The 16566-nt window shown below is 41.5% G+C and overlaps 1 protein-coding gene across 11 annotated transcripts in view; it reads left to right on the top strand.

The window, feature by feature from the left end:
* The window catches only part of LOC139366959 (myelin basic protein-like), a 69080-nt gene extending 54545 nt beyond the window's left edge, over positions 1 to 14535 (top strand). For 3 of the 11 annotated variants that reach the window (XR_011626825.1, XR_011626829.1, XR_011626830.1), the window contains one exon: positions 8197 to 8291. Coding sequence is in view for 8 of the 11 variants with exons in the window: in XM_071104769.1 (XP_070960870.1) it covers positions 8197 to 8292; positions 8704 to 8730; positions 9051 to 9080; positions 10285 to 10368; positions 12974 to 13009 (273 nt within the window). In the remaining 3 variants the exon portion in view is untranslated. Of the gene's footprint in view, positions 1 to 8196; positions 8293 to 8703; positions 8731 to 9050; positions 9081 to 10284; positions 10369 to 10576; positions 10596 to 12973 lie in introns of those variants that run through there. The other 8 variants (XM_071104812.1, XM_071104795.1, XM_071104778.1 and 5 more) reach the window with 8 other exon arrangements.
* Positions 14536 to 16566: the final 2031 nt, after the last annotated feature.

Raw genomic sequence — 16566 nt, 5'->3', positions numbered from 1 at the left:
GCGGTACAGTGAGAATAATTGTGCCCACATTGCCTTGTTTGTCTCGCTCTCTTTCTCTCTCGCTCTCTCTCTCTGTGATGTGCTAATGCTAAATCCCAAAGCCTCTCCTTGAGCTGGTGACAAGGGATGTACTGTAGATATAAATTGATATAACAACCCAGTGCACATTTCAGTCAGCTTGCCACTGTTTGTATCAGTTGTCAACTTTGGAAGCAGAGGAAAGTCTAACACACAACTTACTGTATATTACTACAGTTATGTGTTGAAGTTGGTACAGTGTATTGAAGAGAGAGTCCAACGCTGTTATGTTTTCCAGCTCTGTTTCAGACCACTCTGGGGATTTGGAGTTAGTTCCTCATTGGTTCAGAGAGGAGAATGGTAGTTTCAGATGATCATCCAATAGGTTGCAGAATGTGGTCTGACAGTCGAGCCTTATAACAACTTCAGAGAGGACAAAAATCTTATGACTTTTGCATATAATTAAATCCCAGCTCAAAGTAATTTTAGTAGTATTTTTTTTCAGTTTCAGAATGATTTGGTTGTGGGCATTGTAGATCAGATTTTTTAAATATTTTAAACAACATTGAAATGTACTGCTGAAACATATGTGCGAGTGAAAATGTCAGCGTTTTTGCCTGTCAAAATTTAATGAACAGAATTATTGTAAAAAGAGGCAGTATTAGCTTTTTTTTGTTTTTTAAATCAATTTGTTTTAATGTCATTGTCACCGCTCTGCTCTTTCAGCAAGTCGTTTTCTACATCAGAGAAGTTAGTTTATGATTAAAAGAAACATGGAAAATATTTTTTTACCAAGGGGGTTGCCTTCAGATTTGTGATAAGTATTTTTTTAATTTCAAATATATGATACCTAACTCTCTGTTGCCTCGAGCATCATTTGTTTTTTCCTGCACTGATCAAAGTTTGAAAAAGGATTAAGCAGGTTAAACATGTTTATTTATTCTTAAAGGTCCAATGTAGCCGTTTAAAAAAAAAAAATGTAATATCAAATCATTTCTGGGTAACAATCAAGTACATTTACTGTGATTGTATTCATTTAAAATGGTAAAAAGAAACAAAAATAGCTTATTTTCAAAGAGTAATTTCTCAAGCAAGAATTTAGCTAAGACTGTGTGGGAGTGGTTTGAGTTGGGCGGAGCAAACTAGCTGTTATTGGCAGAGGTTTGGAATGCTCTTTCTTAATGGTCTAACTAATTGCGGTCAATTAGTAATTAGTAAGTCTGGTAATCCCACCAAAACAGGCTTAAATTTCAGGCTGTCATTTCAAACAGCTTTTAAACTAAAAGGGAATTGTCATAATTTTCACAATTTCACAGTATTATTCCAAACTCGTGGAAATATACACTGAGTGTACAAAACATTAGGAACACATCCTTTGGGGGGGTGGACTATTCTTGATACACACGGGAAGCTGTTGAACGTGAAAAACCCATTACAGTTCCTGACATACTCAAACCGGTGTGCCTAGGCACCTACTTCCATATCCCGTTCAAATGCATTTCAATTTGTCTTGTCCATTCACCCTCTGAATGGCACACAATACTACAATCCACGTCTCAAGGCTTTAAAATCCTTCTTTAACCTGTCTCCTCCCCTTCAATTGACACAAATAAGAGCAGGTGTGCCTAATGTTTTGTACACTTTGTGTATATAAAACACAGGGACATCACATTTTTGACTGCACTGGGAATTACATTTTATAAACAATAGTTTGTAACAAAACATCTAATAGGGCTGACGTTTTCAATGCATATTTTCCATAGGAACTCAGCATTAGTGGCCATGTCCATTACAGTGTTGAAAGAATGCCATGTAGAGCACTGTATCAAATGTCGCTGTGTACTCTTGAGCATGTTCGAGTCATACATTTATAGTTGCTTTCAACTGGTATGGGAACCTCATATTCATTATCTCCAGCACCAAACCAGTCTACACATGTAAAAACGGTGTGCTTCTATGATCTGTGGTTAAAAAAAAATAAGACGATAGGTCCTAAAAATATACAACTCTTCTCATGGTCACAGGGTAGGATTTAAAAAAAATAAAAGTGATTATCGAAACCTGCAACGAGTCCCCATGTCACCGCGAATCTCATGCTGTTTGAAAATCACTGTTTTTAAAACGTTTGTCATTGGGTAGAACTTATTGACTTTATATTTGTTCCTTAATCAACGTTGAAATGAGCGGTTTTCACATATGTAGACACTGGTAGTGTGCTGGAGATAATGAAAATGAAGTTGAAAAGTGGTAGAATTTTTTACTGCAGTGGCTAAACCAGGGTCACAGTGTTTGTTGGTAGTCTTAAACACATTTTCTTTGACACAAAAGTATACACCTCACATGGTTATGGTCTTTAAAAAAACAAACCGAAGACATCTGTCCCACGTCAGATATAGAGTTGAAATGTATTACATTTTGAGTTTGCGTCCCAATATTACATTTTATATACATCACTAAAGACTGAAATATAATAAAACCGTTTGACATAGACACACCAGATTTGCCTCGTAATTTTATTTATTATTAATTCTGAAATTCTGAAAATATGGATAACATTCCACCCATGACGCCACTACTGTAGGTCCTTTGACTGCAGGAAAGGGCTACTGTTATTGACAGATATGAACGTTCACTATTGAGCCATTGATCCTTTTACAAACTGGAATTTGCTCTTTCTGTTCTTGTCTTCGTTTCAACTTTTTTTTTGTCTTTTCATGAGTTTATTCTGGTTTGAAACTAGTTCATGGGAATTTGCATGGTGATGTTATATTTTTCTTTATAAGGTATCACCAAAAAACGAAGACAAAACTGGTTTAACCTCAGGAACTGAAGCCAATTTGTTACCTGTCAAAGCTGATTGATAATCCCTATTATTCAAAAAGGGGAAGACCTTATGAGACCAAATTGATGGATAAATGAGTGTCTATGTGCAGTCACCATGGAACTGAAACCCATGACAGGAAAATAAGCTCATTTAAATATGGGGTCTATTGGGTAACTTTGTGAGAACGAGTTTTGCACTCGTCCTTGGACTGAGTACCAATCTGTTTGTGCCATCATGCCCAAAAAATGTTTGCTTGACAAGGAGTGGCATGATAGCAGAAGCAGACTGATACCCGGGCGAACTCAAACCCAGTGTCTTGGCCAAAAGCGTCTTAGAGCTGATCTCCTCTCGGGTTCACTGGTGTCTTTTACTGAGACCTGGTTCAAATACTATTTCAAATCATTTCAAATACTTCAGCTGCGCTTGATTGTGCTTGCCTGGCGCAATGGAACCAATAGAATAGTCGCCAATGTGCAAAACCTGGCCACCTGGAACTCTTGGCAGACTAAAGCAATTGTTTTAAAGTGTTTGAACCCAGGCTTTCCTTTACCCTGTCAGGAACGGTGTGTGTTGCGTGTGTGTGGGAGTATGTTTGATCCCAGGGTGGATCCATGGATCCCATTCGCTGATCTCTTTTGTAATGCTTTGAGATATCCAACCGATGCTTGTATTTCCTGTGAATTGTAATGACCGACATCTGCTCCTGACCTGATCCTGTTCTCAGCTTTTGGATAAATGGTATGATTAAACTCTCTTAACAACACCCACCCTGAGCAGCGTTTTTTTGGGGGGGCTTTTGTATTGTTGTTTTTATTATGTAATGTCACTTTTTTTAACAACCCTCCTCTGATGCAACAGGCGCAGTCACACCACAGAATGTTTGGAACGAAAGCATAACTGGACACGATCACACTGATTTGAGCGTAGTGGTTATTGCTGATTTTCACATTGTATTATCTCAATCGGTGACGTTGACTGACAATTCCGTTTCGATACGGTCTAGCTTGAGGAGAAACCTCTCCTGCTGGGATGAGGTGGTCTATGCTAGGAATAGGCAATGGAGAATCTGGCCCAGTTGAAGAGGGAATGGAATGTTCATCGTCAAAACTATTCCCAATTGATTTGTCCTTTCACAGGTTTATCAAGATCTAGTAAATCAGGATAAAACAACAGTTTTTATTTCTTGTTTTCATTTTGTATTCTGTTTAGCAAAGGGACAAATGACAGCTATTTTCAAAATCAACCTGAATACAAAATGAAAACAAGAAAGTCTGTCTCACTTTGTCCATCTCACTTTTTGGAGACCTCCTCCAGTGAAGTATTTTCATGCAAAACTGAATATGAATAAGGACTGGAATCACCAATGAGATGCGACTTGTCATTGAATTCATTAGATGTGCCTCATGGTCAAAAATGAAAGAGTCAATCCTTCCTTGTTCTTAATTTTTTTTAAATGTGTATATTTTACAAAATGTAAGACATTTATAGTGATAGCCAGAGTCAAGTTAGTGCAGTCTCATTTGCATTTCTTCTAAAGTGTTTGTACTTGAAAGTGAAACCAGGGACAATGGAAAAATAACCTGGACTTCCTCTGAGCCCTACATTTATTTGACATATAGTTGCCATTTTATTTATTCAGAGTTGATGAGAACTGAGGAGTGTAGACCATACCTACTATTAACTTACTTTCACCTGGCACTATTAACTTACTTTCACCTGGCACTGTAAGACAAGCAGGGTCAAATGTCAAGAGCTAGGTCTTACTAGACATTTGGTCCCGTACCCTGGTTTTGGATGGTAAAGAACCAGTTCAGCTATGGTTTAGTAGATTGTAGTCCACAACTTTGTCTTACTGTTGTCAGTGTTAGGGAATGACCTAGAGCGCCACTGCTTTCTAATATGACACTTTTGTTGTAAACGGTCAACCCCTTTGAGGTAGTTGTCCAATTCCTGCTAGCTTCTCCTAAATAGTTGGAGAAGTTGCAGCACAGAGACAACTGAAGAGGTTATCTGGCAGAAAGACTGTCCTCCTGAGACTACCAACTGTCAAGTGGATTTCACTCCAAAGGAGTCAGTCGGTGGCTAGTGGATCTGCAACCCGGTGAGTCTTATTAATTAATCGCCAAGACCCAAGTCAAATGTAAAGCTGTGATTGGATGAAGAAGGAGCATGCACTGTATATGAATAATTGTAACGTATGGTGCGTGGATCTTTCACCTATTGTGGGTAAGACCTATTCATTTGACAGTGGGCGGTTTGTGATTTGTGTGTGTCCACAATGACTCACACACTGTCTCGATAGGATGTAGTGATCACTATGTGGCCCTCCTATCCTCCTGCTCCTTCATAAATAATACATTATTACAATTAATTTATTCCGGAATAAATTATTGACCGTGGTCCATTTTTGAAGGAGTCAGCATCTGTCAAGGTTTGACCTGCACCTCTGAGGAGAGAGGTTTAACACTAATTAAATCCTCAGGGAGGTGTCCTATGAGTCCTGAATACTCTCTCGACCTGGGTTTAGGTGACCTTGTTCTTCACTGCAGGAAACTTTTGGTTACACTTTATTTGACACGTCACTATGACATAAACATGAAGGTGTAAATCTGGTGTCAAACCCATTCACGACTGCGGTTATAACGTATGACTGTTGTCATGATAGAGGTAACGTCTGGCTTTATGACTGTACTGGCCTAACACCCCTGGATAACAGCCTCTATGTCAGAGGTGAAACGAAGTGTCAAATTAAGTGTTACCAAACTTTCTCTACGCCGGCTGGGCTGCCACGCTAGCAGCTAGCTGAGTTTAGAAATGATGAACGGACGTCCACCGCTATGTAAATCCAATCACGTATGTTGAGGATGAAATGGGCAAAGCTTTATGAAAGTTGTATGACAGTGAGGCATTTTTATTGTTTTTATTTTCCGCTGTGGAACGAGCACAGCTCCTTTGTGAAATCTGAATTGTGGGTAAATAACAATGCACTTCCGTGCCAGGAACACACACTTATCTCTCATACTCTTCAAACATCAAACAGAGAGAGAACATTCCCTTTATCCATTCCTCCCTCCCGACACAATAATCCCCCGCTCGGCTCTATCCTGAAAGGACCCTCCTTGCGTCAGAATGCCGTTATCCTTTGAACACTCCTAGTGTTGGAAAATCAAAACCGATACTGACAACATCCATTGCAAGATGATTCAGTAAAGTACATGTGAAGATCATAACTGAATATTGTGATCCTTCTTTACAAATATTTCAAACGGATTCTAAATTCAGAATGTAATCGTTCAATGTCTCTCTAGCTCTAACTTCTCTCGCTCCAATTTCGGACTCAACTTTCTCTTCCTAACTCTCTCTCAGGCTACTCGATCTCTTGAACTGTATTTAAGGGGAACATAAGTGGAATGTCTGTGTGTAGTACCTAACTTTGATGGGAATATGTGACCTCAAGTCAATGTTCAAAATAAATCATTCCTAATCAACTGCAGGACCGGGTTCTGCAATGGCAATCAGTACTGAACCCCTAGATGTGCATCCCAAACGACACCCTATTCCCTATACAGTACACTACTTTTGATGGGCGTTGGTCAAAAGTAGCGCACTATATAGGGTTTGGTGACAGAGCTGCTGGAATACACAAAGAATAACCGTTGAGTCATCCAGTCGCAGCTGTGAGGCAGATCAGTTCTTCACAACAACCACAAGTGGTGAGATTAATTCACCTGTACCAGCTCCAGCACAAACACAATGAGCATTTGGTTTGGTTGAAAACAACTTATTTTCCACGTCTTTTCAACTTCTTTTGCTCATAGGGAACAAACTGACCGACCAACAACCATGCTACCTGGCTATTCTACTGAGCATCTTCTGTATTCATAAATGTGTTGGATATTATCATCCAATTCCAATAGTTTGATAGGGCTAGAGGACCCGGGGCTAAGAACAAACACATTTTCTATGTTAATGTGTTTATTTCCTGAGGTCATTGTCTGCTTGAGTCTGCATCCATCCAGCCATCTATCCATCCATATATGGGCAGAAAAGACAGTGAATTAAATGCAATTGGAAGCACTAATGAGTGTATTATATTGTGAACGATGTACAGGGGTGAAAGTTTGCCTTCTCATTTTGGTAAAGTTCTTTCATGGGGATAATCGCAGTGATTCAGTGAGCGCCTCAGCCTCTCCAGTCTCTTCACTCGCTGACATGAATGGGGGCATAAAGGTCCCCTCGCTCTCACTCTACAAAATACCACAGAGATAGAGAGGCACTCATTAGGATGAAATGGGTTTCGCTATATCAAAGGATGTTATTCACAAACATACCTCTAAATAGCCGACTGGGAATAATCAGGGTTATTATTGAGAAAATGACAATGAATCATTGCAGATTCACACCATTTTAATTAAGGTCCCAGTTGTGTGTGTCTAGAAAGTACATGTTAGAGCCTATTGTGAGAGGGGGGGGGGGGGTGCTATTTATTCAAGTTCAGGAGAATGAGACAGAGCTAATTTTGCATTCATCCCTATCCAATCCTCTAAAGGTTTATTTGTCTGAAGTACTTAATTGTATTGATTTCTACTTAACTTCCCCTTCAACAGCATTTAGTGTTGATATTTATCACACTTTGCAAAGATCCAAAACATTTCTTACTGACTTTATTAATTAATTTATAATTCCTTCATCCAGTTAGTTTTTAATCACTTGTTTTCAGTTTGAATGAGTTTTGGACGGGCGTTATCTGTGTACGCCTACGTGAGTCTGCTGTGAATGACTCGGAGAGCTTGTCTCAGGTCCTCTGTGATGTAAGAGCTCCCCAGGTAGTCCATCCAGCTGAAGAAGAAGCCGTTCTACAGCCCCAGAAAATATGCTCCAGCATCCCTGGTGTTTGGCAATATGCCACCAGCTGTTTCCAATTCTAACACCTTTCAGGAGCTGGAGAGTGGAGGCAGAGTAGAGCCTGGTCTGGTTCAGGGAGCACACTTTCTTGTTAGGTTGTGTTGGGCTATATGTATTCCCGCAGTGCCTTTATAATGTTCTTCCATCCCTCCCTCCTTTCCTTCTTCCATCCCTCCCTCCTTTCCTTCCATCCCTCCCTCCTTTCCTCCTTCCATCCCTCCCTCCTTTCCTTCTTCCATCCCTCCCTCCTTTCCTCCTTCCATCCTTCCCTCCTTTCCTCCTTCCATCCCTCCCTCCTTTCCTCCTTCCATCCCTCCCTCCTTTCCTCCTTCCATCCCTCCCTCCTTTCCTTCTTCCATCCCTCCCTCCTTTCCTTCCATCACTCCCTCCTTTCCTCCTTCCATCCCTCCCACCTTTCCTTCTTCCATCCCTCCCTCCATTTCTTCCAGGGTTCCTTCCGTGGCCTGTCCTCCTCTCCTGCCAGACCTGCCAAGGCAGCCCCTAAGGGAGGGGAGAACGCTGTTGTACGCCTCTTCAGAACGATCGTGAGTCACCCCATTTGCATAGTTTGCCTACTATTGTTGATGTTTGACTTGTTGATATGAGGGCGGCAGGTAGTCTACCAGTCAAGAGCAGGTAGCCTAGTGGTTAAGAGCAGGTAGCCTAGTGGTTAAGAGCAGGTAGCCTAGTGGTTAAGAGCAGGTAGCCTAGTGGTTAAGAGCAGGTAGCCTAGTGGTTAAGAGCAGGTAGCCTAGTGGTATAAATAACTTTAGGCCAGTTAACGAAAGGTCACTGGTTCGAATCCCTGAGCCAACTAGGTGAAAAATCTGTTGATGTGCCCTTGAGCAAGGAACTTAACCCTAATTGATCCTGTAAATCACTCTGGATAAGAGTGTCTGCTAAATGACTCAAATGTAATTGTGTTTCTAAAGGTCTGTGTCACTCTCTCCCCTCAGGTGTCCCCTGCCCCTCCTAAGTCTAGGGTGAGCCCCATTTACCTTACTCTTTGTCATTATTGTCCAATTGAGGAGTTGGTTGTTTTAGTCTTTGGATGTGATTGTGTATTTGGCTTTGTTAACATATGATGTCACTGAATGTCATGTACTGTATGTCATGTACTGAATCTGTGCTCTCTCTGATGACGCGAGCGTCTGCCTTATTCTGCTATGCTCGACCCTGGATGTGGACTCCTTCTTGCTGCCTTTGCTCTGAGTAAGACCTGAGTGTTTAACTTTCCTTCCCTCACCCCTGTGTCTCACCCCTGTCTGTTCCCTGTCTCTGTCTCTTACATGTCCTTGTCCAGTGGACGACAATGACTGCGAAACTAGGCCTGGTACGTGGTTAAACGCTACAGCTAAAGAAAGCTAAGAGAGAAATCCCAGGCCGTTCCTTAAACAGTATATTCTGTAGCTATTTTAAGGCTTGAGAGCTTGTTCTAATCCAAGTGTACATGCATAACGCCCTCATCAGTTTTTCTCTTTTATTAAATAATGTTTTGAGTGGTTTTGTTTGGCAAGCTCTCTGCCTCCGGCTCAATTGAATATCCAGTTCTTTATTTGCTGAAGTCGTTTTTCCCTTTTCGGTATGATAACCAGCAACTTAATCCTGCTTTTTCTTATTCGCCCTGCTGAATTTGAAGTCTTGTCCTCTTATCTTGTGCGTGTGTGTGTGTGTGTGTGTGTCAGTGGTGGCTGCTGAGGGGAGGACGGCTCATAGTAATGCCTGGAATGGATTCAATGGAATTGTATCAACTGCATGGAAACCACGTTTGATACCATTCCATTGACTCCTTTCCAGCTATTATTATGAGCCGTCCTCCCCTCAGAAGCCTCCACTGGTGTGTGTGTGTGTGTATGTTGTGGATGTTATGAGTCACACATAACAGCTAACACTGTGTGGGGGTAAAATAAGAGTGATAAGGGATGAGACCTTTTTAAAGCTCTTCTCTGAGGTAAGGGATCTTTAAATAACCCTTTGAAGTGTCCCTCCCCACCTTTAATTCACCCTCATGCATGTTTATTGTGAACAGTTCTCAGTCTATTCCCCCTGTGAGAGTCAGAGCAGCCACCGCTCCGCTGTTACTGAGATTGCATTTTCCCACATTTGATTTAGAAAGCGAAACGCTTCCACTTTGATGTGCTCCACTGCTTCAACGCCACCGCAAAAAGGAGACACTTTTTGATCTAGGCTGGTTCCAATACTGCATGTAAAATTTCACTCTGTGATGCGCGTCACTGACTCAATAGCCATCTCTTCTATAACCTCGTCACCTGCTGGCTTTCAATTGAGCTCGGGGACGAGGCTATTTGCTTCTGTTGTTTTCACACAACATGGTGTTATCAGAGAACCTGGTTTTGTACTAAACGGCCGTGCAATACCCACGTAAGATATGTACATATGATGACGCTTTTTAGCCTGGAATTAGTCAATCATTTAGATGAACAAAGACAGAGATGCAAAAGCACACACTGGGCCACCATGCTAGGTGACAACAACAGTGTCTCCTGGTGTCTTACCTCACTCCTGCTCTCTTCCAGGGGTCTCAGAAGTCAACAGGATCCGCTAAGGCAAAGAAGGCCGGTGCAGGAGACAGCGGAACCCTGTCCAAGATCTTCAAAATGGTAAACTAAAAAAACGAAACCCATTTTTAAGTGACAAAAACGCTCTAATCTGCCTTTGACATGAACATGAAAAAGGGAATATCCCATTATATAATTCCCTTTGTATGTTATTGAAACTAATTCCAGAATGTGCGCTTGATTAAACAGATGGGATCTCTTTCTCTTTTATTCCTCCCTCCTGTCTCTCTCTCTTCTTCTTTCACCTCAGTGATGATACCCAGCACTCAGTGAGTAACAGATGAGTCACGAGCGGCAATATATATGTACTCTTAATTGCTATGAATTTATTCAACGTTGATACGCTAAGGTGACACCTTCCATTGCCTATCATACCACCAGCAGAATAACTGCAGCTTGAGACAGCCTCTAGACAGTGATAATTACAGTGTCTGGCTGATGCTACAGGCTTCATGCATTAAAGAGTGCAGTTTGATGTCAAAGGTAGTGCTATTTTTGGCTTGGATACGGACATGTAGCGCCTAACATAATTGGCTGCTTACTCGCAGACAGTGACCTTGCACCTGTGGGCCTACACCTGGCTGTGTAATGAATGGATTAGAAACAAGCTTTCGGAATAGTAGTCCTGCTTACTCTTAATGGCTGTTCTAGGAACTGTGCTAACTGCAATGGGATATGCTTAGCAATTACAATTGTGGCATGTGGTAGCTTTGCTTACTTTGCCGATGGCTTACGCGACTGCATAAGGTAAGCCAAGCTATTATGGAAGCAGTGCCGTTCATTCCTTCTACAACTAGGATATTGCCCTTTTCATTACATTGACCATCTGGTTCATGCATGTGTGTACCAAGTACACTCTATACGATACTGGGATGTATTACTACACAGGCAGACTTATACAAGAGGTTTCTCTCCGACCTAGTAGGCCACACACAAAGGCAAGGCAGACACACTTATGTGCACTTGAGTGAACATTTCCTGACTTTTCAAGGAGCAGCATAGTACCCCGATGTGTTCCTCTCAAACAGATGACTGAGGTGTTTGAACAGAGAGTATATCTCAAATCTATATATGAGATTTGAGATATTTGTTGCTACAATCGGCAGCATCCACTATTGACAGACTCTCCCTGTTTATTCCAGGCCACGTTTCTCCCTCTGCTCCCGCTGTAACGCGACAGGCTCTGAACTGGAGCACATACTTAAGCAGTGCATCCACTTACTGTAATAAGCTGTCAACAACAGCTGACACGCTCCCTAACAGTAGAGAGGGAACATGTGCATTGTTGAGCAATGGCACGCTGCCCGTCTCTCTCCTTCTCTCTCTATCTCAGTCTCTGCCTGTCTTTGTCTCTTTTTGTCCATCTTCTGTCTCTACTGTGTCTCTCTTTTGGTCTCTGCCTCTCTTTCTCTCTGTCTGTCTCTCTCCTTCTCTCACGCTCTCCGCTTATCTTTCTCACCTCTCCCTCTGCCGATAGACTCACGTTCTCCTGTGAGTATTGACTCAGAGAGCTCCTGCATTCTGAGAGGCTGTTGTTTGTCTCTCCTTGCGTTATCCATGGCATGGTGAATGCTAATCTCTAGGACATGCTCTGGAGGTCTCTGGCAGTTTTAATTATCCAGTCTGGCCCAAGCTTCAGATACAGTTATTTTAATTAGGCAGAATAGGCACAGGGAGCATATGTTCCCGTAGGTACAGTCAGCGCACTCACAGTGGGTGTGTTGATTAGCAAGGCAACCAAGCACAGTCATCTTCAGCATACCCTACAGTAGGCCTACTTTTAAAAATGTTTAGAGTATCTGTATATGTTCACGTGCTCCCTGCATGGTGTCTTTGCTAGCTGGACTATGTGGCATTACGATAACTAAAAGATGACGAAGACGATCAAAATCTACAAATGTGTGGGTAAATAGACCACCAAATCTTCTCTTCTTCGTTTCCCCACAATCTCTCTGCCTAATTGGCGTTAAGCTAAAGCCACCATCTCTAGCGCTTCTGATTCCTCTATCTTGAATCATTATCTGGGGACGGACTTTTATTTCAAATGTTCATTTGTGTGGTGTTTTCCATTCTCAAGTTCTGTTACTGCTTTCTAATTAGTCTGTTTCGAACCGATAATGATTTTAAGCTCAAATTGCTGTAAGAATGGCTCAGAGCTTGGCCCGTTTTCTCCCATCTCCTTTTGTTTTAGGAGATTTAAAGGCTTTGTACGTTATGGATTATATTCATTCCAATAGTTCTCCGTGAAGAATTGTCTCATTTGTATAATCTTTGTTCCGTTCCAATCCTCCCCTCTTTCTCCTACTTTTATATCCCCACGAGAAAATGCACAATCTATTCTTAGGGAATGAGCTTGGTACAACACGTCATTGATCAGTTTTGGCAACATGCACATTTGAACTGGGAGATGTTTCTTTTTAAGGCATAGCCGAGAATTCACAAAATAAACAATTCTGATAATACCTAGAACTCACCCACTTATTCTAACCAAACAAAAGTACACAATGCTCAAGGCCACATAGACTGTACGACAATATACAGCTGGACATGTGTGTCCTAATGAGCACGTCCTTTTAGTGAGCATCGTTAGCGAATGACAAAAACAGTCCATTTCCTGATTGTTATTTCGTCTCTCACTCTCTTGCAGGGCACAAGCCGGACTGGGTCTCTACCCAAAAAATGAGGTCCCCTTTCAAGAGCACAAAGGCAGATGTCAAGAAAAGGGACGCAAGTGGGGGGAAACAAAGAAGATACAAGAACAGATCTTTGTCGACTCACACACCTCTTCTCCCTGCTTTTCTAACACTTTCATTTTATAACTCAAATGCCTCCCCCACCGCACCCGGCTGGTAGATATAGCGACACAATCTGTGCCTCCCCCCCACCCCCCACCCCGCACCCTGCTCCACCCTCCTGTGCAACCATCTTGGATGTGAACTGTTGCTGAAGTCATCCGGACCCCCTCTTACAGCCTAAAGGACTCCTGTCATATCTTTACAGTATCTGTGTCTTCATTTCTATTTCTTTGTCTGTCTGTATAGTCGTTTAACAAGGCTGGCTAACTGGACCAGACCTGGCTGAAGTAGCTTAGGTCCAATTGACCTGGCCCTGACCGCTTGTGGTTGTGAAAGTATGACCAGGTCTGGTTCTGGTTCAGAAACGAGGGATTATCTGTCTTGTCATGCTCGTCTTTGCCCACCCCCACCCCCAAACCCCACACACTCTCCCATTTCTGTACACCCTGACATGAATTCATAGCTAAGCATCATCTTACTCAGTTGGTCATGTGTTTGTATGTCTCCCCTTCTGTATCATCAGTGTAAGTGTCCTGTCTTAAGTGTTGCTGTCTTTCCATGTTTTTACATTAGGGCTGGCTGTGATCTTCGGTGGTAAAATGACATCGAGCTACTGAAAGCTGTTAACCTACTAAAAGTCTCTTGTCTGTAGTATCCACTGAATTGTAGACGTCAATGGATGATATCATTTCTAATGTTGTTTTCATTTGATTTCCAGTACATGTAGATTGATTAAGACACTAATGGGAGTTTCCCCATCCAGACACAACTGGGATTCGTCTAAAGTGCACTGTTTTGACCGTTGAAAAGCCAGACACTGACTGCTCTGAAACCAAGCATGGCATTTCCAACGGGGGGACAGACCCTTCCCCCATTTAGTGTAGTCTATATTCTGTAGTCTTCTCTGTCTTAAGTATCTCTTGCTTTATATATCTATCAAAGCACTGCACACAATATGAATACAAAAACAGCTAGCTAAGCAATGCCATTTCTGACTGCCAAAAACAATGTGGTGTGTTTACTCTGTGTGGATATTAAAAGACCAACACTGTTATTTAACCGTGTAAAAGCATAAACGTTATTAAAAAAACAAGAAATGGATATAGAGGACGTGGAGTTTGTCGACCAAGGCACAAGTTGCATAAACTGCTTATTACTGTCCAATACCCCCACACACCAGTGTCTTTCCTCAATTTGTTTAAAAACAAACGTGTCATCTGTAGCATTACTCTGCCTGCCCCCGTCGCCCCTCCCCCATGTCTTAAAAGTGTGCTCACGTTTTTGTATGGGTCCTGTGAATGAATGTAAATTAAACTCTTGAGACCCTCATTGTATCTGTAATAAAAAAAAGATGTACGACCAGCCACTTACCTAGAAAAAATAAATAAAGCAATTAAAAATCATAAAACCGTTATGGGTCTCCGGTTGTGTTGTTTGATAGAAGTTTAAAAGTAGTGTACACAGATGCAAGGTACAAGAAGTGATGAAACATTCAACACTATCTTTATTAAGGTCAGGTCATTTGAAGCAGACTCATAACAGAGCTGCATCTCACTCCTGGTTCCCGAGAGTAATTGTGTTTGCATAATCAAGGAAAGGAATGTAATAATGCCTCTGTGGGGGAAGCGACATTTGAATTTATAGAAGTTGAAAGAAGTCATGCTTTTTCCATATGCTGTGAAAGATAGAGGGACAGAAATGGGTTTTGACAATAGATTTTTCATGTGCTAAACACTTGCCTTTTCTAGAGACACGGTATTGACGCAAAGACATACTGAGATCTTCAAGTATTACAGAAAATCAAACAGATGAAATGCAATCAACTTCACACATGATTTCTAAAACAATTGGCACACATTAAATCTGTAAAAAAATGAATGGTTTTATTAATTAAATACTTTTCAACATTACAAAATACATTCCTGACAAAAAAACAAAAACACTTAACAGCTTATAGTCTGTAAACTGGTTCAGCAATTGACAAAAAAATTAATTCTTGTTCACAACCAATTTGATACGGAATCCAAAAATATATGCAATCTTTCATACACTATTTACATTGCAAAATAAAATATCAGATTACAAAATGGCTGTGCATAAGCTTACAACTAAATTACAATTTCATGCAACACATTGTGAATGTGGAGAGTCAACCCCTGAAGCCCTCATACAGCAGCCAATAACAGTGGTATCACAGGTCATCATCATTGTCAAAATTACAGGCATAACATTGAAGAAGAGAGGGATCAAATCCACACCAAAACCAAGGTTTAAATACTATTCAAAATCATTATGCTTGATCGAGCTTGCCAGGCACAATGAAACCTATAGAGTAGTCATGTGCAAAATTGCATTCTGCAAACCCACCCATCTGGCACACCAGGCAGACTAAAGCGAATGATTTCAAAGAGTAGCGTATTTGAACCCAGGTCTGATCCATATTAATGACCCTTAGCACTTTATAGTCTCACCATTCAAGGCTACCTTTAACTTTATGGCCAAAAAAAATCACCAAAAACAAAACCTTTAGCTTGCCTTTTAGAAAAGGGTATAGGAGAAATATGCAAAAAAAATGTGATTTTAAAAATAAATGTATTTTTCTGGTAAACTGCACTCCAATGTGTGTGCTTGTTAAAGCACAGCTCAATTGTCAAAAAGTTAATAGTGGGCCTGTTTGTGGAGCAGCCCCAGGAGCACGGGGGAGATGGAGTTCCCCGTCTAGAAACAACCCCTGCACCCAGCCCGTTATATGCTAAGTGTAGATCTGAAATGATTGGATAGGAATAAGCAATAAGGCTAACGTTTCATCCAGCCTTTCAGCGGGCAAGGTGAAGTTCTCACACTTGCTTATACCTAGTCCGTAATAGGTAATATGAGGCAGTTTGTGACTGACTACTGCTGACGTAAAAAAAAGGCTTTAAAAAAAGACATTATATTGATTGACTTATGGACTGCGGATCTACAGGGGTGCCTAGAGAGGGTAGGATCTGTTTGTTGATGGAGCTTGTGAGTGGTTGTACTACTCTACAGGGAGACATGAACCAGTACCGCAGGACTGACAGTGCAGCCATGCAGATCTATAGTGTTTGCTCCTCTTATTGGCAAACAGAGTAAACAACAGTCTAGGAACAAACCGCCGGTAGCCTACCTCAGCTTGCTACAGCCCCGACCGGTGAACTGTACTGGGAGGTCAGCGTCTTGATTACCAAATGGCTTATTGACTAAAACGTCTCATAAGGAACTCGTACTAATGAGATTCAGAGCGCAGGCTGATTCAGCAATTTAAGTACCAGTTCTCTGCCTTTAAAGGGACAATCCGCAGTTCAAACAATAACAAAAGAGGGCACCCCGCCACTGATTTGGTAAATAGCTGAGGGATGGGGGCAGGAAAAATGTAACCACTCTCAAATTCATGAGACAGAGCTATGGATGCCAGGACTAAACA

This window comes from Oncorhynchus clarkii, chromosome 2 (assembly GCF_045791955.1).
Source record: "Oncorhynchus clarkii lewisi isolate Uvic-CL-2024 chromosome 2, UVic_Ocla_1.0, whole genome shotgun sequence".
Taxonomy (NCBI): domain Eukaryota; kingdom Metazoa; phylum Chordata; class Actinopteri; order Salmoniformes; family Salmonidae; genus Oncorhynchus; species Oncorhynchus clarkii.
The sequence above is the reverse complement of the archived record's forward strand: the minus strand, read 5'-3'. Positions and strand labels throughout refer to the sequence as shown.